Raw genomic sequence first — 27,494 nt, 5'->3', positions numbered from 1 at the left:
TGATTAATTAATAGATTATTTGTTGAATAATTGTTGTATTGGATAATTATTTGTGAATTTGTGTTAAGTTGCTTTTTAATTTCATTATTTGTTGTTTTAATTCTCAATTATTAGTTAAACTAATTGTTAATTATGTAGATATGTAGAGGTTTTTAACACAGACTAAAAAGTTAGGAACAAAAAACAATTTTTATTGTTTTATTTATTTATTTATTTTTTGAAGTAAGCATTGCAATACCAAAATAGATTTTTTTAAAAAAATATTGAATATAAAAATCCCGATTTGAATAAATATAATTTTTTAATAATTATAAATTTTTAAAAATTGAATTCATACCCTCTAATTTTGTTTCTTATTCCACCATAGATGAAAGTTTTAAATATAGAATATTTTTGTGTTACACAAACCCCTTCCAAAGCAACACCAAAATATATATAATTATATGTCGCCTTTAAAATAAATTTTTTAGAACTTAACAAAATCCTTATTTTTATATTGAGTAGCATGGGAACCCCAAATAGCAAACATGAACCTTATTTAAATGGTATTATTTTAAGGGATAGTATAAAATAAATAGGAAGGTAAGTTTTTCTTTGAATAACTAGTATATCCCCGATGTAGATCTTGAGGGAGAATTATATTAATACATGATTAGTCTTGATTTATGGATTTCATTTATTATTTTAGTTTCTTCCAACATATTAATATAATTTATATTTACATTTTTTTAATTATAATTTCAAATCCACTTTGATTATGATGATTAAAATTGAGATAATATAAACTCATAATGCATAGATAAACTATTTATTATGAGCAACTATGTACATTTATTAACAAATTCAAATCTATACTCAGACTCAAACTCACACATTTGACACCTGGTCATGCAATTTTATATTGGAATAGGACTCATAAAAACTACTTTTCCTTTTTTACTTTATAATATAATCCCAAATCATATAAAAGAAAAGAAAATAAGAAATTAAAAAAAAAAAAAGACAACTCAAGCTCAAACGAATTCATATTATAGAATGAAGGAATCCTCACCTTTGAAAATGGCTTTTCCCATTAAAAAAATCATTTAAAAATTCTGTATCATTCCATAAAAAAAGAATTCCAGGGGAACTTTCATCTCATTCCCAAAAGAGTGTTGTTAGAGATTTCTTATAGGCTTCCTCTACAAAAGTGTTACCAATACAAACATTCATAAGAAATAGCAATAGAATTTCCTATTAATATTCTTAAGAAAATTTCCAATAAAATTTCTGACAATAATTTTCACAAATGCTACACAAACAAAGAATTATGTTAAAGACACAGCCAACAAAAAAAACAGTGTTAAAAGTTAAAAAAGGCCAACTTTTAAGTATAATTGCATTATAATTGAAAGACCTTTGGCCTAATGTACTAGCCCCACTGTGAAAGATAATTTATGAGGATTTTTATTGTCTACGGTTCAAAAACATGCCGAACATAATGGTGACAAAATGGATCCCCAATTATGGGAGCAAGTTTGTGACCTATCCCCACATCTGCCAAGTAAGTGCATACAAATCAGACAATCATTCCTAACTGTGCACATGTCCCTAACACTTATCTTGTCCACTTTGTCAACAAAATTAAATAATATTAATATTAATAAATAATTGCATTATAAATGCATTATCAAGGTAATGTGTTCAACTAGATATTTTAGACAGAATAATTCTTTATTTTTATCTTTTAAGTTGTTGGATGGAAGCAACATAGGTACAGAGAAATTGTAAATTGAGAATTTTTCAGAAAATTTAATATTTACCAAAAGCATAACTATAATTTGTATTTTTCTTTAATGCCCCTATATGCAATTTATTATTAAAAAAACCATACAATGCACATTTAACTTTTTTCCCTTGCATAAAATGCTTTCTTTTTATTAAATCAGAATATTTATTTGAGCTTAAGTGTGTTTTAGTGTCTCTATAAGCTTAAATGTACATTTTTATTATACTTTTAAAATATTTAAATATTTTTATTTATTTTAGAAATGTACTATTGAAATGTTCAATCCCTAGCACGTGCGAAACATATATTTTTATTATTCATCCGCTTCAACAATCACAAAACAAATTTAAAACTATAGTATTTGCAGTTTACTATATTTTGCCGATAACATGATCTTTAACTAGGTAGTCAAAACCGAGTTGGACCAGCCTGTCCAACCCGGTTGAACTGGACCCGGGCACTAGGCCAGTCCTGTTCAATCACAAAACCGATTAAATAAAAAACTGGCTTTAAATCGGATGAACCAGCTAGTTCAACCGTGAACCGGATGAACCGGACCAATTCACCTGGTTTAAACTGTCAATTAAAAAAAATAAATAATAAAAAACCCTAATATCGGGTTAAGGAGTTCATCATCGCCACAATAATGAAAGCCCTCACTCTGACCACAACTACAACGACGACCACCATCCTAGCATCTCCTACAACCTCTCCTTCCCCTACTCCGACTCCTTGTCGTCCTCCTCCTCTGGAGTTCGTCGTACCACCGCCATGAATCTCCTTCCTCCTCTCGATGACCCAAACCAATACTTGAATTAATCCCTTCATCTCTATTTACAACTCAAAGCTTCCACAAAATCTAGAAGAATTCGAAGAAGAGGATGAGAAAGATGAAGATCAACAGAGTTTGGGGATTGGAAGGAAGTTTAGTTTCTCAGGAGGAAGAGGAAAACATGGTCCTTTGTTTTTTGCCCATGGGCTTGGTGCTTCTGGGATGATGCCTGTGGGTAGTTGTGGTGACTCCCGGATACTAAACAAAGTTCTTAGAAGATAATGAAGGAGGTAAAAAGATAAGGAAGGGAGAAGAGTGAAACAGAGAAGATAAGAACAGAGATGAGAAAAGGATCAGAGAGTTATCTATCTCCTCTCCATATTCATAGATTGCATTTATATCAAAATCGTGACCGCAAGATATGGCCACATGGTTCCTTAACCATTGGTTAAGGATTACAATCCATGCATAACCTTACATCACTTCCCATTAATAGCACAAACTCTTATGCTTATTACATAACATATTCTCCGAGGTGAGTCATACTTGTCGGTATCCTGTCGCGCTTTGCTCTTCTCGCCTTTTGCCCACTACTTGCCATTTCAGCATCGCCATCTCCACTCTTTGTCTTGGTTTCTTCGTCTGCTACGGTGGTGAGATGATGGAAATGGAGAATGCTTTTAGTACTCTCTAATATCTGATTGAATTTTATATTCAATAAGTTCTAAAAATTAAAATATCAAATTTACTCCATTGGCATTATTTTTGATTAAAAATAAACAATATTCATAGAGGAAAATATTACACCATGCAATGAATAATGCAAGGTTTGATGGGTAAAAATAGATGCATAAAAAGCTTTAAAATAAAACAATATAAAAAAAATCATATGACCAAAACCAACCATCTATATATATATATACACATACATATAAAACACTAAATCACACAATTCTACATGGCATGCAAGTCTTATCAACCCAATTTTATCAAATAATCTCAATTTCCAATAAAAGACATAAAAAATTTGACAACATGATTTATTTATTTATTTATTAGTGGCAATGTAACAACTAACATCATTATATTTATGTGATTGGCGATGCATTTTGGATGAGCTACTTAAAAAAAATGAAAACTATAATTATATTGTTGAAATAAATCAAATTCTGTTTATCAATATTTTATGGTTGTACTTCTATGGTGGAGAATGATAACGATCAAGATCAGAAAGGCAAAATTTTGTCAAAAATTTGATCTTGAATTTTGAAGTCTTCATATATGTGATGTTGCATATATATATATATATATAAGCTGTAATTTTATTTTTAAAAAATAGCGGCATATATTCCATAGGAGTTAATATGTTGTTTTATGTCAAGTATAATTTTTTAACTAATGTCAGAACTCAATTATTTTTTTCCAAAAAATTTTGAAAATTTTGTTTAAGAATATCTTTCGCAATAGAAAATAGAAAATTCTGATGAAAACTCTGCAATTTAAAGTGTTGCTTTAAGAATCTAATAAAATATTTTATTGCTAATTGAAAGTGTCTTTTATTTTAAGCATGTGGAATAAACTTTAAAAAAAAAAACACCAATAGAATTTTTATTGGTAATCCATTTCCTATTATTGGAATTTGTGTGCTATTTTTCAGAAATTTTGTGCCAATAAAGAATTATATTATAAACATATTATCAAAAAAAAATTTGTTAAAAATTTTGGACATGATTCTATCAGAAATGCTTTAATAATGTGTTCTACCGAAAGTTTTAGTATCCTCCAACATATTAATGGATTTTATATTAAACAATTTTTAAACTATATAATATCAAATGAAATCACATTATTTTAGTTTAAATATCTTTCAATATTTTGAAAGCAAAAATACTTCGAAATTTTAAAATTAAAATAATATAAAAAGAAAATTATATTATCGGAACAACAATGCATGCAAAAAGAGTTTTTTTTTTTAGAGTCAATACTCACAAAAACAATCCCAATCACATTATTGTACATTACAATTACAATATCTTCAGAAATAGTCACAATTTAATTTGCATGTTACAACTCACTAACAATATTTGTACAGTTAATGTGCTTTAAATAAGTTAGCTAAGAGAATTATATATAAATTTTTAAGACAATTAAACAAATAGATAAAATTTTTAATTTTCTTTTAATATATAATGCACATTGCTACATATTTATTAGCACTTTGTTTATACACCTATAAAAATATCAAATTTTATATGTTTATATGCAAATCCTTATGTATATATATACAAAAAAATATAAAAAGAGGTACCTAAATTATAAAAAAAAATTGATTTTTTAAAAATAAAAATAAAAAGACATAAAAGAAGATAGAGATATTTTTAAAAATAAAAATAAAAAAAAACGTAAAAAATTGATACCGATAATCCAAAACATAATATTATTTTAAATATTTATAAAAATTATTATTTTTTCTATTGATATTTAAGTATATTTAAAAAAAATCTATGTTTTAGTTTTTTTTTATAAATTTAAGTTATATAATATATAAAATTATATTTTTAGTAGAATTTTTTTAAAAATTTATTATTTGATATTTGACTTTTATAAACTAAACTATAAATTAACATATGAATAAAATTAAAAAAATAAAAATTTTATTAGTTGAATTTTTTTTTTCAATTCACCACCTACCATCTAATTTCTGCCTTTGCCATTGCAGACATATACTATATTTTATGCCTTTGCCACTGCAGACATATACTATATTTTATGGATACCTCTTTGTTCGATGGACATTAATTAAAGTATACCAAATGTTTCCACTGAAACATTTTTAACTAAATACATCAACTATTACATTGATAGCTACTTGGTTTTCTTATATTAAAATGGAAAAAAAAAAATTAATAACCTTAGGACATTGACAAAAATAATATATTAAACAAACTCAAAATATTATAATGGTCTTCCATGTATATATATCTATATATATGTGTGTGTGCGCGCGCAAATATCCATGAGGTATTAGCATATCTATTAATAAAATATGAAAATAAAACAATCTCCTCTTAATTATATAAAAAACACGTAAAATAGATTCACGTTATATTATTTCATTAGAAAATATAAGCATTGGGTAAATTTTAATGAACTATTAACTTAAAAATAAGTAATTCACGTTATTAAAAGCGTGAAGTAATTGCAATATAGGTAATAGGTGTTTCAGGGTTTAATTTTTTAGGAGCTCATTTAGCTTTGCTAGTGTTTCATTTCGGTTATTAAAATTTAATTTACATAAAAAAGATTACTCATGTTAGCTCGTGTTTCTCCGGCAGACCACTAGTGAGTAACCTAATTAACTTGTCCAACTTGGCTGCAGAAAAATCACAGTCAGCCCATGATCGACACATCACCAGATTACGTGGAGGCTCCAGCTCAGCCTGTCTTGCCACCCAAGTGAAGTAACACCAGGTCAACTTCTCCTTTTGCATTTAGGTTCCTCTCCCTTTTCTTTAAACCTCGTTTGAGAATCCTAATTTTCAATCTTTTCTTCTCTTCTCCCACCTTATGCACCGATCAAGGAAAATCACACTAGGGAATGCGACAATCATCTCTAATAAGGCTTTTCATTGTATTTCTTCTCCCATCCTCTTCTTCTCTTCCTTTCGAAAGCAAAGATCTTTTTATCATACTTTTTGCAATGAGGAAGGCAAGGATTCAGTGAGAACATGTGAGATCGGTGATCGATGTCGATCAACTGGAAGGTTTGACCACGGGGAGAAGAAGTCCTGAAATATTATGAATTTTTCTTTTCTTTTTTTTTAGTGTGTTTGTCTTAAGATCTGGTTTGAACTTGTGGAAGAACATTGTTTTTTCTACTCCTTTTCTTCTTGTGGGCTATATGAAAAAAAAGTCTTTTTTTGTGGTGTTTGCTTGGGGAAATTTTTAATTTTTTTTCTTTAAATGAAGGTAGAGATGATGATCTTGAGTTCTTGGTGCATGATTTTCACTTGTTTCTCTTTTAACTTTGATTTTTTAATTCTAAGCCTCTTCTGTTTTCTAATTACAGAGAAAAGAAATGCCTATTTTTTCTTGGTGTGTTCTGGTTCTGCAATGTTTGCTTGTGTGAAGAAAATTTGAATTTTTCTAAATGAAGTATGGTATGATCTGTAGCTTTGTATTCATGATTTTTTTTTCCTTTGATTTCTACCCTTTTGTTTATTCATTGGGATACAAACAAATCCCTTTGTCCCCATCTTTCTACCATTTTTAATTTCCCTTTTTTTCTTTAATGTATCCTGATGCGTTGTTGAAATAGCTTTTTTTATGCTTTATTGAAATGGTTTTTGTGTGTTTTTCAGTCAAAATATTTTTTTTAAAAGAGTATATTTTTGACTCACCATTTTTCATGGAAGTAGCTTTGTAGATTGCTGTAAATTTATTCTCACCTTTATTGTTTATGCATTTATCTTTGTTTCACTAATTTTTGTTCCACTAATTTTTCATAATTGGTTTATTGCTCTATTTATTTATTTATTTATTTATTTATGTACTTGTTGAATGTGTTGGGAATTACCCCTTCCCATTTATGCCTTAAGAGCAACCTGAGCTACATTATAATGAGACTTTTGATCCCTAAAACATGTCCCAACCAAAGGAAGAAGAAGTAACTAGTGATAATGAGGATGATATTGAAAAGGAAGAAGAAGACCCTGAGGAAGAAGACTTAGAGTAAAGTTTGATAAGTGGTAGAATTAGAGAATCAAATGTTGATCCAAAAATGGACTTCCATGACTCTGATCACAATTTAGATGATGAGTATGATGAAGAAGTTGTGGAAAACAAAACAATTCCCGCAACCATGGAAAATGCAGATGAAGAATGGGCTAGATTAGGTGAGGATGTTGTTCAATCTAACTATGCATAATCTAATGAACTACAGTCATGCTCATCAACAAATTCAGAGGGGATGCTTCCTGCTAGGCCAAAATATTCATAGTTCAATGAAGCCATTGACATGAAGAACCCGCAATTTAAGATTGGGATGATGTTTAGGGATTTTAAACAATTTAAGGGGATAGTAAAAAATTATGGAATTAAGCACAGGTTACCATACAAAAGGTTACCCTTTATACTTGTGGGCTTCACCAATGGTGAAGGATTGGTGAAGGATGGTACAACTATGCAGGTTAAGTCATGTGTGTTAAAGCATGAGTTTGAAAAAGAACACAGAAAGAGACATGTAAGTGCTAAGTGGATAGCTAAGGCACACATGGACAATTTAGGGAAGATCCATCATGGAGATTGATATGGATAATACAGGCTATGAAGACTAATCAGCAAGTTGAAATAACCAGATTGACAGCATATAGGACAAAACAATTGCCTTAAGGTACTTGGTTAATTTTTCATAAGTAAATAGATACAAAGTAACCTGAATTATTATTAGTTATTTCTACATTTGTTTAATTTTTTCTTGCATTTGTTTTACTTTGTAAATTAGGGAGACAGATGGTGATGAGGAAACACATATGAGCAAGCTATGTGATTATAGGCTAGAGCTCCTTAAGACCCACCTAGAGTCAACAATCAAATTTAGGTGTAATCAGGAAGTTTTCGAGGCAATGTATATGAATGGGTTTTTGGAAGGATGCGGGGAGGATTATCTACATAGATGGATACTTCCTAAAAGGGTCATATGGGGGACAGTTGCTAACCGCAGAAGGTATAGATGCTTACAATTCAATTTATCCTATTGCATAATCTGTGGTTGATAGGGAAAATAGAGATAATTGGGTTTGGTTCTCATAGTCTGTTAGCAAAGGACCCTAATGATCACAAATAGCCACAACTTGGGCTCTATGAGTAATAGACATAAAGTTTGTTTATATGCTATAATGTTTATTTTTTTGTTTTTGTACGCTTTTGTCGATATATGTATAAATTCCACTACTAACAATTATTTTTGCTTCATTGTTGTTTTTGTTCCTGGTAACTTTGTTGTCTATTGTGTTGATGATGTGTCCATACTAAGGTTTAATTAATGTTGTGGATGAATTATTTCCCTAACAGTGAACATAGGTTTTTGTGTGAGACATAGCCATACCAATTTTTAGAAAACACTTTTAAGGGAAAGGCACTTACGAACCAACTATGGAGTTGTGCTAGTGCAACATATCAAACTACATTTGATAGAGCAATGAATATATTACAAGGACCCTATCAAGGGCACATGACTACATGAAAAAATAGATCCCAAGCATTGGAATAGGGCACATTTCTAAGATAAGTTTATATGAGACACCTTACTAACCTCGTCTAGAGTGTTTTTAATGCTCAAATTCTTGAAGCAAGGAGAAAGGGATAGTTACATTGAACGAGATTGATTAGAACCCAACTAATGAGTAGAATATAAAGGAGAAGGAATGCCATGAAAAATTGCACAACCAACCATTGCCCCAACATTTTAAAAAAATTAGAGCATCATAAAGAATTGAGAATTTTCTATATGACAACCTCGGTTAGGGGGACTAAATATAAGGTAATAGGCCTTAATGGACAGCTTGTTATAGATAAGGTAGAAGGAAGTTGTTCTTGTAGGGTTTGGCAGCTAACTAGTGTGCCATGCAGTCATGTAGTGGCAGTAATTTACTACAACAAGGAGAAGCCCCTGAAAAATTAACTTCATGAATGTTATACTATGAGCATATATTTAGATACCTGTGATACACCTTAAACCTCACACATGACAGGAACTCATTGCCAAGAAGTGAGCAACATCTCATGATACCAGCACTGCCAATGAACAAGAAAAGAGAAAGTAAAACATTGCTCGAGGAGGAGAAAAAAATAGGTGAAGAAAAACATTGGGTTCATAGGTGGGAAGGTGACCAATAAGGTGGTCAAAATGACATGCGGCTTGTGTGGAGTAGTCAGGCATAACAAAAAATACCATGGCAAAGGGGTAGTGTTTTGTTTCTTTGTATTTATTCCTAATGTGTCTCAGTATTTTTCAATATAATACTAGTGTGAATGAGTATTGTGCAATTAATTTTATTGTTCCTGAAAAAGCTGTAAGTTAGTTATTTTTAAATTTGAATGCAAAACTCCAAAAACTTACATATTGGAATGGCATGGTAGTCGGGACAATGCGGGATCAATTGAACCTCAACAAAAGCCAGACAAGATGGTGAATTACATGTAGAAATACACTGCCAAAGAGGTACACAGGTAGTGTGATGACATATAAGATTGTGGAAATATATTACATTGATTAAATTCTATTAGAAATTGATTAAACTTATTTATTAGGATAATACATTAGTAGACATCCTAGTACAGAAAAGGCAAATGCATACTGATGCACTGGTTGACATCCTTCATGTATCCAATTTAGCCATTAAAATTTTGTTCAACATACATTACTCTCATTTTTGTGCCCCTACTAGTAAAAATTTGTCTTAATCCTATGTGTTTATGCTTATTGCCATAGCAATAGACCTTGGAAATTTTTTTAAATCTCTATGGTGCACTAACTAAAGTATAGGGCATTAAGGAACAAGGGGAACCAAATTGTGATACATTTGTTAACATCACAAGCAAGACATTCATACAGGTATGTACTCTTTCCATAATGGAGGATTATTTTCCACAAGTGTAGACAATGTCAACTCATCCCAGTACACATTCAAACTAACATTATCTTTCTATTGCTTTTTTCACATTATAGGGTATTCAAGAACAAGGGCATGCAGGTGGTGATGTATCTGTTAACATCAGATATCAAACAATACAAAAGGTAAAATTACTCAATATGTGGATAATTAGAAAAGGGGTCAAGCATACAATCGCTTCTATTATTTTCCAAATTTGTAAGGCTTTTTCACACTTGATGAGACTCTTCTTGCTAGATGTGGGACTATGGTGAAAAAGGAAGAAACCGGGCATTAGAAGAGGGACCCGGTTACACCATCACACAAGGAGCGAGAAAAAGCACACCTTAAAGGTAATTTATAATGAAAAGCCGCAGGGATAAGGAAAAGCCCGATGTGAAGCACAAGAAAGGAAATGCTACCCAAAAAAAGAAAATCTGGCTTCCACCAGGTATTGGAGCTCTAGTGACTAGTGATGGCACACAAGGAAGATAGACCTAAGATAAAGAGAATCACATATATCCCCGGTCGCTAAGGAGAAAACTAAATATCCACTCATCATATATGATTAAAAATTGCTTTCCTTAAAAAAATCACATGGAATGATAACATCAAAAGTTCATAAGATCATATCCAAGTCTGCTCAATTCGAAAGCATTTCAAGTGTTTCAAGAAGATGAAAAAAAAATTGAATCAACATTTCCAGTTGATTACATATTATTATCCTAGTTGCTCAAATTCAGTTTTTTAAATTTAATCAATCAATAAATTCACTGCAGCAGATCATGAGATCATATGAGATCAAAATCAAAACTATATCTTCAAAAAAAAATTTAAAAAAAAAATTAGAATACCCTTATAACAAAATCATAACAAATTCAAACTATAAAGTCACGCTCAAGTGTTAAATCATTAATACAAATTATAACAAAATCCATATGCCCTTACACATTGTCAAACAAAAAAAATCATCTCCTCCGTCAATACGCCAGAATGTTTAATGTAATAGATCTACCCACTGTCCTAGCCATCCTGGGTCAACGATCAGCTGATGTGCTTCAATAGCTTCACTTGGCCTCAAGCGTTTTGAGCGTTTCTCTACATTAGGGCAACACAAAGGAAGAAGGAAATGCTGACATGGCTTCCAACTAAGCTAACGTGGCATTACTTTGCTTTGGTGGCAAGGCAGGCTAAGCTTAGGGATGACAACGGGTAGGGTATAGACAGGATATGTCAAAACCCTTACATGTACCCTTAACCCCTACTCTACCCTCCAGGGGAAAAAAATCATACCCTTACTCTTACCCGCAGGGTATGGGTACACCCACAGGGTACCTGTTTATCCATTGTTCAAATTACTGAATTAAATAATAATAATAATAATAATAATAATAATAATAATCCATTACAATGCAATGTTTGTAAATTAATCGACTAATTTATATATCCAATTGATTTTTTATTAGCATCTTACTTTCCAGGATGTTCTTATAATTTATAGAACAAATTATTATGACATTATTTTTATATATTTTTAATAATGTTTAATTATCTTAATTTAATTATGATTCATAATATAAATCCAAAATTCAATTTTGATAATATTATGTTCTATCAAATATAAATATAAAAATAAAATAAAATTCAAAATAATATATTAAGAGAAAATTTAAAATATTATTTTCAAATTAATCACAATCACCATGAAAATGGATCTTAGGTAAATTATGGGTAAATGTTTAGCTTAATAAATATATTTATATATGAGGTAAGGGGACGGATTTTACCGGTACCCTCTTCAACGGATAAGGGTATGGGTAAGGGTATTGGTAGGGTAGGAACATACCCTTACCTAACTCAGACCAACTCAAACAATAACATGTAATACCCGTACCCATACCCGTACCCTGTCAAAGAAGGTAATACCCTCTTTGACCCGGTCCTAATACGAGTATACCCGTCGGGTATGGTACAGATTGCCATTTGTAGCTAAGCTGGAGCCTCCATGTAAGCTGGTGAGGTGTCAAGCATGAGTTGACTATGATTTTCCGACAGCCACGTCTGACAAATGAATCGGGTTTCTAGCTAGTGACTTGCCGGAGAAATAAGATCAAAGATGAGTAACCTTTTTTATGCAAATTGAAATTCAATAACCGAAATAAAACACTAGCAAAGTCTCTTAAAAAATTAACCAAGTGCTTCATTATTGAAAGTAGTAAAATAATAAAGAAAAAAAATAGTTTTCTAAGTCAAAAGTTTAGCTTCATCTAGAGAAGGGTACAAACTGATTAATTGGGCCTATCATGCCCAACCCAATAAGCACAAGTCAACCAAAGGCTAACCCATAACCAGCCCGGCCAATAGCGTTGCCACACCGGCCAAGTTGACCCGGCGGGTCACTAGTTACCTTACGGTGACTCAAAACGCCCTCGAGGCACACTTCCAAACCGGTGGGTTGGATCATAACCTATCAATTCACCAGGTTAGCCATATTTATTTATTTATTTAAATAAAATTATAAAATATAGCTTAAAATAATGAAAAATGTGAAAAACAAAAATGACAAATTTTGGGTTGGCTATAACTATTTTTACGGGGAGTTGCTATGTTCTTTCTCTTATGCTGACCAATGTGGGACAAAATGTGAGTAACATAAGGTTTATATATTGTTTATATCTTGTAATCAGAAATAATAATATAGCTTGTTAAATAATTTTGCCATAAATCAAATAATTTTTTTGAAATTTTAAAATATTTAAGATAATTTTAAATAAATTGCAATAATTAAAATTTTTATAATTATTAATTTATTTTGTTACAAATTTATTAATGAATATTTTTTATAATGTTTTCAAAATCGGATATTAATTAATGTGAATTAAATTTGAATATATTATTAGAGAATAATTGATTTAATTAAAAACAATCATTAGATGGTGGGAATTGAAAGGTATAATTCCCTAAACATCCCTTCTATTTTTCCAAACTTACCCTTTTAATCCCTTTACTTTGAACTGTAACAATTTAATCCCTTTACAATTTTACTCTAGTCATGTCAGTTCCTCTAAACCTTAACCCCCAACTCCAAACCATCAAAAAAAAAGGGGATTGTGATGGCTCACTTAAACATAGTAGAGGGACTAAAAAGTTACACTTTAAAATAAGGGACTAAAATGGTAAGTTTGAAAAAAGAGAGGGACTGTTTAGAGAATTAAATCGAATTGAAAAGAACTTAGTAAATGAGAAATTTATTTTTTTCATAAAAATAACTAAATGTAGAAATGATAAATCTAAAAAATTTTAAATATTAATATTTTTTTACAATGAGACTCTAAAAAAAATTTATAAACTAACAATTGTTATGAAACATTAAGAAATGAATGCCCATTATGTTTTTTACAAACTCCTCTTGACTCTTGGCGTTTCATTTGCCAAAAGCTTATTCGGTTTCAAATTTAAACCCTATATATATATATATACCAAAAGAATGAAAATAATAACAACAAGAAAGAGAACTTCCTCTGCTTTATGTTTGTTCTATGTTTGTCTTGATATATTATATAGTTTTATAACACGTTATCAGCACGAAGTTTTAACCAAGCTCTGACTAATCCAATTTCTCGGCAAATCCTTTTCACAATATATATGGATACTACAAAATCCATGGTTAGATTGGACATCAAAGATGAGGATGTATGCCTTGTTGATAGTGCAACAACGCACTCAATATTTAAAAGCAAAAAATATTTTTCCCATTTAATAATGGGTAAAACCAATGTCAATACAATATCGGGCAGTATAAATTTGATTGAAGGCTCCGGAAGAGCAAATATATTGTTTCCAAGAGAAACAAAATTTATTATAACTAATGCATTATATTCTCCAAAGTCCTACCGAAACTTATTAAGTTTTAAAGATATAAGTCTCAATGGGTATCACATAGAGACATCAAATATGGGAAATACTGAATATTTATACATTACTGTTGTTACTTCAGGTAATAAGCAAGTATTGGAGAAACTGCCCGCATTCTCATCTGGCCTTTATTATACATATATTCGAACAATTGAGGCAAATGTTATAGTAAACCAGAAGTTGACTAACTCAAATGAATTTATTCTATGGCATGATCGGTTAGGCCATCCTGGATCAATAATGATGCGAAAAGTACTTGAAAATTCATATGGGCATCCATTAAAGAACTTGAAAATTTTTCAATCAAATGAATTTTCATGTCCAGCATGCTCTCAAGACAAATTTATTATCAGGCCATCCACAAATAAAATTGGAACTGAATCTCCTATGTTTTTAGAGAGAATTCATGGTGATATACGTGGACCAATTCATCCACAATGTGGGCCATTTAAATATTTTATGGTTTTAATTGATGCATCAACGAGATTGTCACATGTTTGCCTATTATCAACTCAAAACCTGGTGCTTTCGATGTTGTTAGCTCAAATTATTCGATTACGAGAACATTTCCCTGATCATGCAATTAAAACAATAAGGCATGATAATGCTGGTGAATTTACATCTCAAGCATTTGATGACTATTGCATGTCCTTTGGAATAAAAGTTGAACATCCTGTTGCTCATGTTCATACACAAAATGGCTTGGCAGAATCATTTATTAAGCGGCTCCAATTGATTGCTAGGCCATTATTAATGAAAACAAAGCTTCCGATCTATGCTTGGGGACATGCAATTTTTACATGCCGCATCACATGCGCATAAGGCAACAAGTTATCAAAAATTCTCCCCCTTCAATTGGTTTTACGGCAGAGAACCAAATATATCTCATTTGAGAGTTTTTTTGGTCAGTGGAGTATACGTCCCAATTGCTCCACCACAAAGAACTAAAATGGGACCTCAGAGGAGATTAGGAATATATATTGATATGAATCTCCTTTTATTATTAAATATCTTGAGCCATTGACAGGGGATGTTTTCACAGCTAGATTTGTTGACTGTCATTTTGATGAGACAATTTTTCCAACATTAGGGGGAGAAAATGGAAAGATGAAAATGTTGAAAAAAGAAATCACATGGAATGCTCAAAGTTTAAATCATTTTGATCCTTGCACAAAACCATGTGAACTGGAAGTTCAACAAATAATTCATTTACAACGAGTTGCAAATCAACTACCTGATGCATTCTCTGATCCAAAACGAATAACAAAATCACATGTACCTGCGGAAAATGCCCCTATTAGAATTAATGTCCCAGAAGGACCTTTTATAACAAATGAATCTAAAGTACGCCTGAAGCGTGGAAGACCAGCTGGTTCAAAAGATAAAAATCCTCGAAAGAAAAGGGAAACAAAAGATCATAAAGAAAATGCAGATAAAATAAATATTGAAATAAATAATACCAAACTTCCTGAAGAAGTTCAAGATCCTGAAATTGAAGAGGAAAATCATGAAATTTCTATAAATTATGTCTCAAATGGGAAAAAAATGGGACAAAAATGAAACAATTGTTGACAATATCTTTGCATATAATGTGGCAATTGATCTTTTGAAAGATAAGGATTATGAGCCTAAATCTATTGAGGAATGCCGAAAAAGAAATGATTGGCCAGAATGGACAAATGCAATACATGTAGAATTAAACTGTCTCACAAAACGAGAAGTTTTTAGATCCATAACTAAAACACCTGCAGATGTTAAACCAGTTGGTTACAAATGGGTATTTATGCGAAAACGAAATGAGAAAAATGAAATTGTTATATATAAAGCAAGGCTCGTTGCACAAGGGTTTTCGCAAAGACCTGGTATTGATTATGAAGAAACGTACTCCCCTGTAATAAATACAACCACGTTTCGTTATCTAATTAGTCTTGCAATACATGAAAAATTATATATGCAATTAATGGATGTTGTTACTGCGTACTTACATGGCCAAATAGATAATAATATATATATGAAAGTCCCAGAAGGACTTAAGATGCATGAAGCATACAATTCGAATTCTCGGGGCATGTATTCAATTAAGTTACAAAGATCTTTGTATGGTTTGAAATAATCTGGGCGTATGTGGTATCATCGCCTCAGTGAATATTTGTCAAAAGAATGGTATAAGAATGACCCTATTTGCCCATGTGTGTTCCTCATCAAGAAATCCAAAAAGGGATACGTGATAATTGGGGCATATGTTGATGATTTAAATATAATTGGAACTCCTGAAGAGCTTCCAAATACCGTTAATTATTTAAAGAAAGAATTTGAAATGAAAGATCTTGGGAGAACAAAATTTTGTCTTGGACTGCAGTTCGAGCACTTAGAGAATGATGTTTTTATCCACCAATCAACATATACAGAAAGGATTTTGCAACGATTTAATATGGATAAAGCATATCCATTAACAAGCCCTATGGTTGTTTGATCCCTTCATATTCATAAAGACCCTTTTAGACCTCAGGAAGATAATGAAGAATTACTTGGTACTGAAGTACCATATCTTAGTGCAATTGGTGCCTTGATGTATCTTGCTAATTGTACTCGGCCAGATATAGCTTTTCGCTATAAATTTATTATCAAAGATCTGATTCACTCTAACGAAGACATTGGAATGGTAGTAAACGCATACTACGTTATCTTCGAGGACATGATTTGATATGGGATTATTTTTATACACATGAATCAAAAGAGACAATTAGTTGGATGATCACGGTCATGCGGATATTTATCTGATCCGCGATAAAAGCTCAATCACGGCGGTTATGTGTTTACACATGGGGGAAGCGAGCTATATCATGGCGTTCTATGAAACAAAATATAAACTCGCTTCTTCAAATCATCTTGAGAAATACTTTGCAATTCATTAAGCAAGTTGTGAATATATTTGGTTGAGATTAATGACACACCATATTCAAGAAAATTGTGGTTTGTTGTCCCGAGGACGATCAACAATATTATATGAAGACAATGCAGCTTGTATAGCTCAATTGAAAGGAGGATACATTAAAGCGATAGAACAAAACATATATCACCCGAAGTTATTTTTACACATGATCTTGAGAAAAATGGTGATATCTATATTCGGATACAATCCGAGTGAAAATCTGCCAAATTTATTCACTAAGGCATTACCCACATTAACTCTTTGAAAAGTTTGTTAGCAAGATGGGATCGCGCTCCTCGGGGATCTTCAATAATGTTCTCTTCAAGGAGTCATATATTGCTACTCTTTTTCCTTCGTCATGGTTTTGTCCCTACTGGATTTTCTCGACAGAGGGCTTTTTAAATGAGCCAGATGAGCGTATATCCGGAAAAGTTGTACTCTTTTTCCTCTCACTAAAATCCCCTTTGTTTTCCTAGTAAGGTTTTAACGAGATCAAATTCCTATATATATGGACATCTCAAAAGGGAGTGTTAGTAAACATTAAGAAATGAATGCCCGATTATGTTTTTACAAACTCCTCTTGACTCTTGGCGTTTCATTTGCCAAAAGCTTATTCGGTTTCAAATTTAAACCCTATATATATATATATATACCAAAAGAATGAAAATAATAACAACAAGAAAGAGAACTTCCTCTATTGTATATTTGTTCTATGTTCGTCTTGATATATTATATAGGTTTATAACAACAATCAAAATTTCAAACATATTATAATTTTAAATTAATAATATGTCCAGATTTTTTTTTCAAAAATAAAAATAAAAAATATGTCTAGAAAAACATAATATTTTAAAGATTTCATTAAAAAAATATATTACAGAAAGGATTGTGATTTTAAATTAAAATGTTTATATCCTTATATGGTTAGTTGTCCAATAATTAATTGTGTATATATTATTTTCGTTTTGCAACTGCTGGGCTCTTCTAAATAAATAGATAGAGTTCATAGGTGCAAATCTCATATGAAGCAAAATTTGGTAAATGAAATTTATTTACTGAAGTATTGCAAGCCACACCTCAAACAACCATGATAAGATGTTGCATTGTATGTCCTTTCTAAAATTATTTTCTTTAAAACATAATTATATCAACCCAAAGAATAAAGTTTAACCTCATTTAAATGGAACTAATTCAATGTATGATTTGTCTAGTTTTTAGTTTCATTTATTATTTTAGTTTCCTCCAACATCTTAATAAAATCAACCCAAAAATAAAATTTAACCTCATTTAAATGGAACTATTTCAATGAATGATTTATCTTGTTTTATGAGTTAACCGACACAACTTATACAACATTAGATAACCAACCTATTTATCAGGGGCAATCATTTACCTTTATATATATATATATATATATATAATCATATTCACAAGTCACACATTTGAGACCCAGTCATACAATTTTGATTGAAATAAGACTTCAAAAACTATATTTTCTAATAATCCTAAATTCCATATACACAAATATATATAAAAATAAAAAATGAAAGAAAGGACCTAAACTCAATGTTGGCAAAATTGAGTGAAATATGCATAAAACTAACAGATAATCAAAAGGGACCTTGGATAAGAAGGGATAAAGAATCCCTCACAAGTTAGCAAGCACTTGCACCAGGAGCTACAGCAAGGGAGCACAGAGCTCTCAACATCTATTATTTAAAAACACAAAAACGCTACATAGCTTAACATATGTTTCGACACTTCTTAGATAACTCTCAAATGGAGCTTGATGTTCAGAATTTAACAATTACTCAGTGCCCATTCCTTTGTTTTAAAGGACTTCTTGAACAAAATGAGTTTTTACCAGAGAAAAATGAAAGAGAATAAAATGGTGATAACAATGTCTTATTTAGCCTGTGGATGAGAAGCTATAAAGTCGACAGCTAGGCTGATTGAATTTATCTTATCTGCTTCGTTGTCAGGGATCTCAAACCCAAATTCTTCTTCCAAAAGCCATGACGATCTCTACAGCATCCAAGCTATCAAGACCAAGGTCATTGTGGAAATGAGCATTTGGAGTAACCTACAAAGCCAAAAGAATGAAGGGTAAAAAAAAAGTGGCTGCCCAAGTAGGGTACAAAACATGTTTTTGTATTTGTCAGTTTCAATAAGATCGCACAACATGGGGTTTTCGCCAACAAACTTACCATTGCAGCCATAAAAAATATTGCTTGTTACAAAAAGAGACAAACAAAATGAAAATAACATAAAACAACAGATGAATAAATTGTTTTGCTGTGAAAGACTAGTGAACAAAATCACATTAGAAAATTGCCATAACCAGGACTGTTAGCTGTGAAAGATTAGCGAATATAATTATGCCAAATTTTAAACACTAGGTGTCCGCCATCAAATAAATATGATCAGATGATCAACAATGAATACATGAATAATACCAAACAGCAACTATAGCTACTGGACTACACACTATCGGATATCAGAAATGTATATAACCCTAACAGTTGGAAGCATTCTGACTAGGATCTACTTAGAACCTTTCAAGGTGGAACCTTTAAAGTCATTGGCCATTCAATCAGAGTTCCACTTCAAAGAAAAAAACATCAATGATATGAAGCATTCTAGCAATTTTTGGTAATTTGGTGAACTATGAAACTCAGCTTAATCAACCATTAAACAAGCCCAAATTTTAGCTTTGGATCTTACCTCAACCAAGATTCAACAAATGGATGTTACTCCTATTCATATTTATAATAGTATAACAAATGGCAATTTGAAAATCAACAGAAATACCATGGAAAAGATCAGAACTAATTTACTAATTATGAATTGGCATTTGATAATCAAAGAAAGGAAGCCAAGTGATGCACATGGAAATTGGAAATCTAGATATTGCACAAATTGAGAGCAATCTTACTAATATCTAGAACAATCACTAATCTCTAGAAATGAGCGTCAAGGCAATTCTTACTAATATCTAAAACAATCTTTTAGGCCTTGAAGAACAACAAGTGCATGAAAGAAATGATTTAATTTCTTCCCTTTCTCAAGCTCAATGCTTTTCACAATCCAATACTAAAAACAACCATATAGGTCATGACCAAACTGATTCAATCTAAAACAAATACAAAATGCATATGCACTTCAATTTGAAAATGCCAGACCGACTAACTAAACAAATGTATACAAAAAGATAGAAAAATTTACAAATCCAACAAATTCCTGATCCAAAAACCAAATCTAATTTCAATCAATTAAAACTATAAATTCTTGCCAGATCCATCATAAACCACAAACTTAGAAAGTTCAAGGCATTCGAGGTCAAAAATCTTATAAATTTTTGCTAACAATTCACTAATACCAAAGGCCAATTCAATCTAACAGAAGTTAATCTATAACCAAAAAATTGAATCATGTCCACAGCATCAATCAATCGAATAGAATAAATAAGAAAAACCAATAAAATTCAGAACACCGAAATGATTCCAACCAAAACCCTAGAAATCGAGAGTAGTGAGGAATTAGGGTGTGGGATGATCACCTTCGAAGGTTCAACCTTCTGAAAGTTCTTGACGACGGTGATGACCCGATCGGTCACCCTCAGACTTGTCAAGGAACGATCCCTTCACCTCCTCGGAGAAGAATCGCCCGAACACACGAGAGATGGATATGGCCGGAACCTGCAGAGGAGAAAGCGAAGCCCTAACCCTGAGGTGTTTCAGTACAGCGCTTCGCACGGCCGCCATTGCTGGAGCTCTGAGATCTCTCTCGCGCGAAGGAGGAGGAACAGAGTGATCAAATGATCGGCGGTCGAGCAGCCGAATGCTTATCAGAGGAGGGTTTTGGAGTTTTTTGCGAAAAACCCCCTAGAAACTATAATAATAATAATAAGGGGGCAATTGAAAATATAGCTTCGTAAGATTATATTTATTTAAATAATTTATAGTTGAAAATCAACTTATGAATTTTATAAAATTTTAAATTAATTTTTAGTAATAAATAATAAATAATATAATTCTTTTATAAAAATTTTAGGTGATCTTTGGTTTAAGGAGTTTAAAATAAGAATATTATTTTTACAAAGGGTACCTAATAATAATAATAATAATAATACATTCTTGGGATAAAATTTATAATAAAACAAAACTTTTTTTTATAATGGAAGATATTTGATTTATAACAATTGAGTTAGAAATAATTTTATATATTTTTGTCATTTTATAATTTGATTATTTAATAAAACTATGGTATTTATATCTCACACAACATGCTAAAATTGTCAAATAATAACTATGAAGGTTAAATGTGCTCAAGCAAGAGTCATAAAGCTAAATGTGATTTTGAGTTATTTTAAAATATCAAAAAAACAAAAATAAATAAATAAATTAGAATTTCAATCATTTTAATATTAAATAAATATTTTTTGACGTTAAATGGTTCAATTTGCTTCATTAACCATTGTTTTTGTCTGAATTTTTCCTTATTCAAATCATTGGTTTTATAAGTTTGTCAATCAAAATGAGAAGTATAAGCGAGGACTGATATAAAATATATTAACTATGAAAGCATCATTATTTAATTTAAAAAAATAAATAAATAATTTTAATTAGGAACTCGACCAAAATTAACATAATTTGCATTCTAATAAAATAACTAATAGTTTTTATTTTTAATCAGTTTAATTTAAAAATATATAGATTTTGATATATAAATTTACATCCATCACCTTCAACTTTCATTCATCAAATATATTTCATTACATTGAGCTTATGATACAAGTGATGCCTTTTTTTTCTTCTCTTTAAAAAAAAATGTAAAACATCATCATTTTCCTCTAACTAAATGAAAGCTGTCTCTCACTTCCCTTGTTTCTGAATTCACAAACTGCAATTCAAATCAAACAAAATTAGTCAATTAATCATATAAAAAAACACATTAAGATCTGATAATTTTGTTTTGTTTTTTTTATTTTTGTAATGAATTAACCTCTAATTTTAGATCATTTTTAGTTGCATGAAGCCTTGCATAACCAAATTCAGAAATCCTCTTCAAGCTCCAACTGTTGTTAACCTGAAACAAATTAAAATATTAACGACTTCAAAATCATTTAATTAAAAAATCAAATTTGAGCATTAAATTCAGTTAAATGCTTACATCTTGTGGAAATTCATCCAAAGTGAAGCCTGCCATTCCAATAACTACTTGAACTGGTGCAGTGTAATTACTGCTGTTATAAGTATCAGTACCATCTTCATCTTTCGTCGGCATTCCTTTGCAATCACCGTCAAAAACGGCGCATGTTCGCTCGTAGTTATGTACATGACCAAAGAGGACCAAATCCACCTACCAATTGTTCCAATAAATTTATTTTCTCTAAAGATAAAAGGCCATGAATAGATAATAAACAAAATGCAAGGATTATACCTTGTTGTCCATTAGAAGTGGCTCAACAGCTTCAACAAAATCAGAATCTACACTTGGTAGGATACCATCTTGCGATGAATACATTGGCCGATGTCTACAAATATAATATGTTTGAATAGTAAATAGATCAAATGATCGATTACAAATATATATATATATATATATATATATATATATATTACATTATAAAAGTTTTGATTTACCCTGTGAAAATAACCCATGGTGTTCTTGATCTGTCAACTGATTTTAGATCATTCTTCATCCATTTGTACTACAAAATGATTAAAACCAAAGGAAGAAGTTAGAAATATAAAGTATCAGTGATACATTAGTGAAATTTAATGACCCACTTGTTCAGAATTTTTCAGTCCAATCATGCTCGGTAGAAATCACAGTGAAATGAACACTCGCTTGCTCAATTGAGTACCACGGTTTATCCTTTGAAGAAGTCGGCATTTGAAAGTACGTCTCGTAAGCAACTCCACACTCACGCCCTGAGTCTGGTGTCACATAAACCGATCCCGAGTCCGCATAATCCCTGTAATTCATGTTTGATTTTTGATAATATTTGAAAATTTTGTATTATCTGAACTCAATTCAACTCACAAACTTAAGCTAATTGAATGAGAAATGCAGGCTTATATATTCAAATCTATATTTTTAAAATCAATCAACATTAGACTATTAGTTACTCTTGTAAGTTTTAGTACAGCTTATGAACATTTAGACAAAGGACATAAACCAAAACTATGCTTTTAAAAGGTACCATTTGAATTGCCAAAAAAATTCATACCTTTCATGGTTACCAATTGCTGTCATATAAGATACATGGGATGCAATTGGAGTGATGAGACTAAGGAAAAAAAGTCCCATTCCACTAAGAAACCAGTTGCATAACTTATATCACCAATATGGAAAAACTGAATCAACATTCCCAGATGAAACTTCATCTGCCATTGCTTTAATTACAGATAATGATCCTGGCTGCAAAAAAATTTCCATTAAAAAAATTCCATTAATTTAAATGCAATTAATCAATTTATTTCTCACCAAAAATAGTGATTCCTTTTTTTAAAATTTAAAAAAAGAAAAAAGAAAAAAAGAAACCTGAATGTAATGTTCAAGAGAAGGGTCTAATGGAGCCTTTCCCATGTCACCAAAAGCAAGAAATTTCAGTTCATCTGATCCCGCAGCTGGTGGAGTTGTGAACTGAATTTCATCACTCCATCCAACAGAATCACTGTAAAATTAAATCTCAGAATCAATTTGCATTAATGAAAAAATTGCCTTGATTAATCAGTTAAATGGTGTGTAATTTGATGAATTTATTCCTTTCTAAATCTAATTCAGATTTAAATTGTCTTCATGATAATATAAAATTAAATAAATCAAGATCAGAATCCATGCTAATCCTAAAAGATTATATATATAGAACAGCACTAGGGATCACCAAATCAATTGTTTGTTTTTTTAAAACCTAACCCATCAACATGTATGGGAAAGAACAGATAGATTGGAAGTATCATTGCGGTTTCTTTAAGCAAATTCATATTAGTTCCAATTCCTCCGTTTTTCTTGCCCACTCTATTAAGTTTGTGTAATTAGTATGACATGTTTAGATGTCATACATTGGTAATTTTTAACATACCTTCCGTATTTGTAAGAGTATGTTTGTGAAGGCTGAAGGCCAGTCATTACTGCAGAATGAATGAAGCCAGGATCATGCCATCCAAAATCCTTGGCAGGACTTTCAGGAACTCCACCTACCAATATTCAAATTAATCAAATTAATGAAATTAAGTTATTAACAAAGTTTTCAGATGATTAATTGAGGATTAAATTTGAAAAATTAAAGGAAATGAACTCACTGCACATATCACTGTTACTGAAAGTGGAAACTTTAGATTTTGCAGAGTTTCCATTTTTATACTTGACATTTTGAGGGTGCTTGTCTCCACTTACCCATGTCACCCTCATCTACAAAAATTATATCCAAAATAATTAATTTAGTATCACCACGTGTATCATATTTTTAGACAAATGCATGAAAAAGAATATGTTTTTTAAATTCAAAGTTTCAAATAAAATAAAAAAATTCAAATTCTTGTAAATCCGGTCATTATTCATTTTGATCAATCAAGTAAAATATATATATATATATATATAAAGTAAGCAAACTAGTTTTTACACTATACACTAAGTTGGGGAGGGATTCATACTCCCAACCTCCTGCATGGGACTCTCGTGCCCTACTGGTTGAGCTATATTAACATTTAGTCTTTTAAAATAGTTATTTTCTTTTTTATTTCCAAGACTACCAAACAAAGTCTGATGTTTTTATATTAATATGGTAGTCAATCAATCTATTATTAATTAAAAAACTTCAACCCGTTCTGATAAAACATCATACTTAGATTGATCTTTCAAACCAAGCTCGAGCTGAGCTTTTGAGCTCAAAATTAATTTCTCAATCAAGATCAATAGCTTGAAATAGATAAATATATTATAATATATATATATATATATATAATATTATATTAAAAATATTACATAATTTGTGGTGTTTATCATTAAAAATAAAAACCAAGCTATCAATAAGAGCTAGGTGTCAAACTAAATTGAACCATATTTGAATTCTCAAAAATAAATTAATTCTATTTTAATTTTAAATTAAATCGAACGTATCTCAAATTAATTTTTTGATCTAATTTCCCAGTCAAAAAGGTCATCAAGCTCGGCTAATTTACAACCTTACAAATGAGTCGTCATGAGCCCACATGACTCACGTTATCAAATATTGAAAGGGTCAAAACAAACACTTTTCTTTTGCCATTTTAGAGACCAAAACAAACACGGAACCGAAACAAAAAGAATATAAACGATAAATTTACCGAAGTTCCGGTGGATTCAATGCTGGAGAGATGAGCATGAAGAGGAGAAGAAGGATTGGAGAAGCTAATGGGTTGAGTTCTTTTGAGAATGCATGGAATGTCAAAGCCTCCAGTGAAGAACACAAACTCAATGTCTGTTCTTATGTTGATAACATGAAAAGATATTGAGCCACTGCATGTGTGCACCAAGCACTTTCCATCTAATCCTGATTCTTTGCATTCCTTCCTCTTGCATTTTAAGTAGGATGGGTCATTGCTTAAGTATTGTCCCTGAAATCAAAATTATATATATATATATATATATATATTTTATCTTCAATTTATAATAAACATATGTATGTCTCCATTGTAATAGTTGAGCGATAATAAACATATGTATGTCTCCATTGTAATAGTTGAGCGATAAGACATTTGACTCTATGAGAGAGGTTGAGAGTTCCACTCTCTCTCAAAACATGGTTGAAACATAATAATTAAAAAAAAAGAGAAAATTTTGCTAAATGACCTTATGGTTTGTCTCTTATCAATTAGAGACTTGTGGTTTGAGTTGTAACATTCTAGTACCATGTAATCTAAATCGCCTGTAAAAATGTGTCAAAACGCTTAACTCCATTAACTCTTGCTAACGTGGCATAAAATGGACTTGAATTTACTTTTTTGTACATATTTACATTACTAAAATATGTACTAATAAGAACCAATCATGTTCATTTGTATAGTATTTAAAATTATTAAAAGTTATAATTGGAGGTAAACTTAAATAGTTCTTAATTCGTTCGTGTTTTAGTAATGTAAATAAGGGCAAAAAGTAAATTCAAGTTTAAATTGACAGAGTTAAATATTTTAGTATTTTTTTACAAATAATTTAGATTACATAATACTAAAATATTACAATTTAAATCATAATTCCTGAATTCATAAAGAAGCTAACCATAAGTTATTATAGCAAAATTCCTTCGTAAAAAACATATGCATGTGTGAGATGGCTTGTTGACACTATCAAATATATATATATATATATATTAATATTTGATGCAAAGTAGTATATATATTTATCAGTATTTTATATATACTCCTGTAGTTAAGAGTCTACATAAAAATTTTATAAAAAAAGCATGGCACCCTTTGACAGAAAATGATAGGGCGGTTTTGTCTTTTCGTTATAATAGTTTAAGCCAATATCTAGTCAAATATATATGTCAATATATATATACATATACATATATATACACACACAAAAGCATATATATATATATATATTATAAACTATGAAGTCGGACATAAATATATATATATATATATATGATTAATTAGTTGTGAACTACTAACCTTCACAGGATAATGGCAAAGAAGAGGCAAATCACTAAGGTCTCCTGTTTGCTTGTAATAAATTGTACTCAGAGGACAAGCCGAAACACTGTTTAAAAAAACAAACATATAAACAAATAAACAAAAACAAAACATTAACATGCATATAAACATATCAACAAAAACAATTACTCAATATTAGAAGGAGAGATCATGGCAATCCAATCCAACTCATCAGGAATAACAACACCAGAGACAGTCACCGTAACGTTCTCCTCATCAGCCAAACCAGAAGCACTAGATACATTAATAGCAAGAAAAGGGTTCGGGTCCGGACAATCTTGCAAAAACCTTCTATTAATTAGTCGAAAATCTGAGATCCCTGTATGGTTCTTTAACTCTGATATCGTATTTTTGCTAATGATCAAAGATGGTGATGAAGAAAAAGCCGAAGAAATCGAAATAAAAAAGCCGAAGAAAAAGAAGAAGAGCAAGAACAAGAACAAAGACTTCTTCTCCATGATATTTTGCTTCACTTAACTTTGTTTTATGATACTTTAGGTATGATACTTATGTGCGTGTGTGTGTATATATATATATTGATATGAAGGTGGAATAATTAAGGTTTTATTCCGATGGACCCGTTCAGAAGAATGAGACGTGTTTCGATGGTAAAGAGAAGGGATAGTGTTGGAATAAACGAAATATAAAAATTATATATATATATATAGATTGGGAATATAATTAAGGTTATTAATAAGATATTATATATTTTCTATAACTAGGTTCACGTTGAAGATTAAGGAAGAGACGT

General features: G+C 30.7%; 1 protein-coding gene and 1 pseudogene across 1 annotated transcript; both read right to left on the bottom strand.

Moving 5' to 3' along the window:
• Positions 1–18,908: 18,908 nt before the first annotated feature.
• On the bottom strand, positions 18,909–20,884 carry LOC120263740 (acyl carrier protein 2, mitochondrial-like). Its single transcript, XM_039271717.1, is given in 4 exon segments — positions 18,909–19,049; positions 19,051–19,122; positions 20,599–20,655; positions 20,657–20,884. Coding segments are annotated over 4 exon segments (381 nt in total). The 5' UTR covers positions 20,804–20,884; the 3' UTR covers positions 18,909–18,944.
• Positions 20,885–21,784: 900 nt separating this feature from the next.
• LOC120263826 lies at positions 21,785–27,225 on the bottom strand (annotated as a pseudogene).
• Between the last annotated feature and the right edge of the window lie 269 nt (positions 27,226–27,494).

The sequence above is a fragment of the Dioscorea cayenensis genome, chromosome 6, assembly GCF_009730915.1.
Source record: "Dioscorea cayenensis subsp. rotundata cultivar TDr96_F1 chromosome 6, TDr96_F1_v2_PseudoChromosome.rev07_lg8_w22 25.fasta, whole genome shotgun sequence".
NCBI classification, from domain to species: domain Eukaryota; kingdom Viridiplantae; phylum Streptophyta; class Magnoliopsida; order Dioscoreales; family Dioscoreaceae; genus Dioscorea; species Dioscorea cayenensis.
The sequence above is the reverse complement of the archived record's forward strand: the minus strand, read 5'-3'. Positions and strand labels throughout refer to the sequence as shown.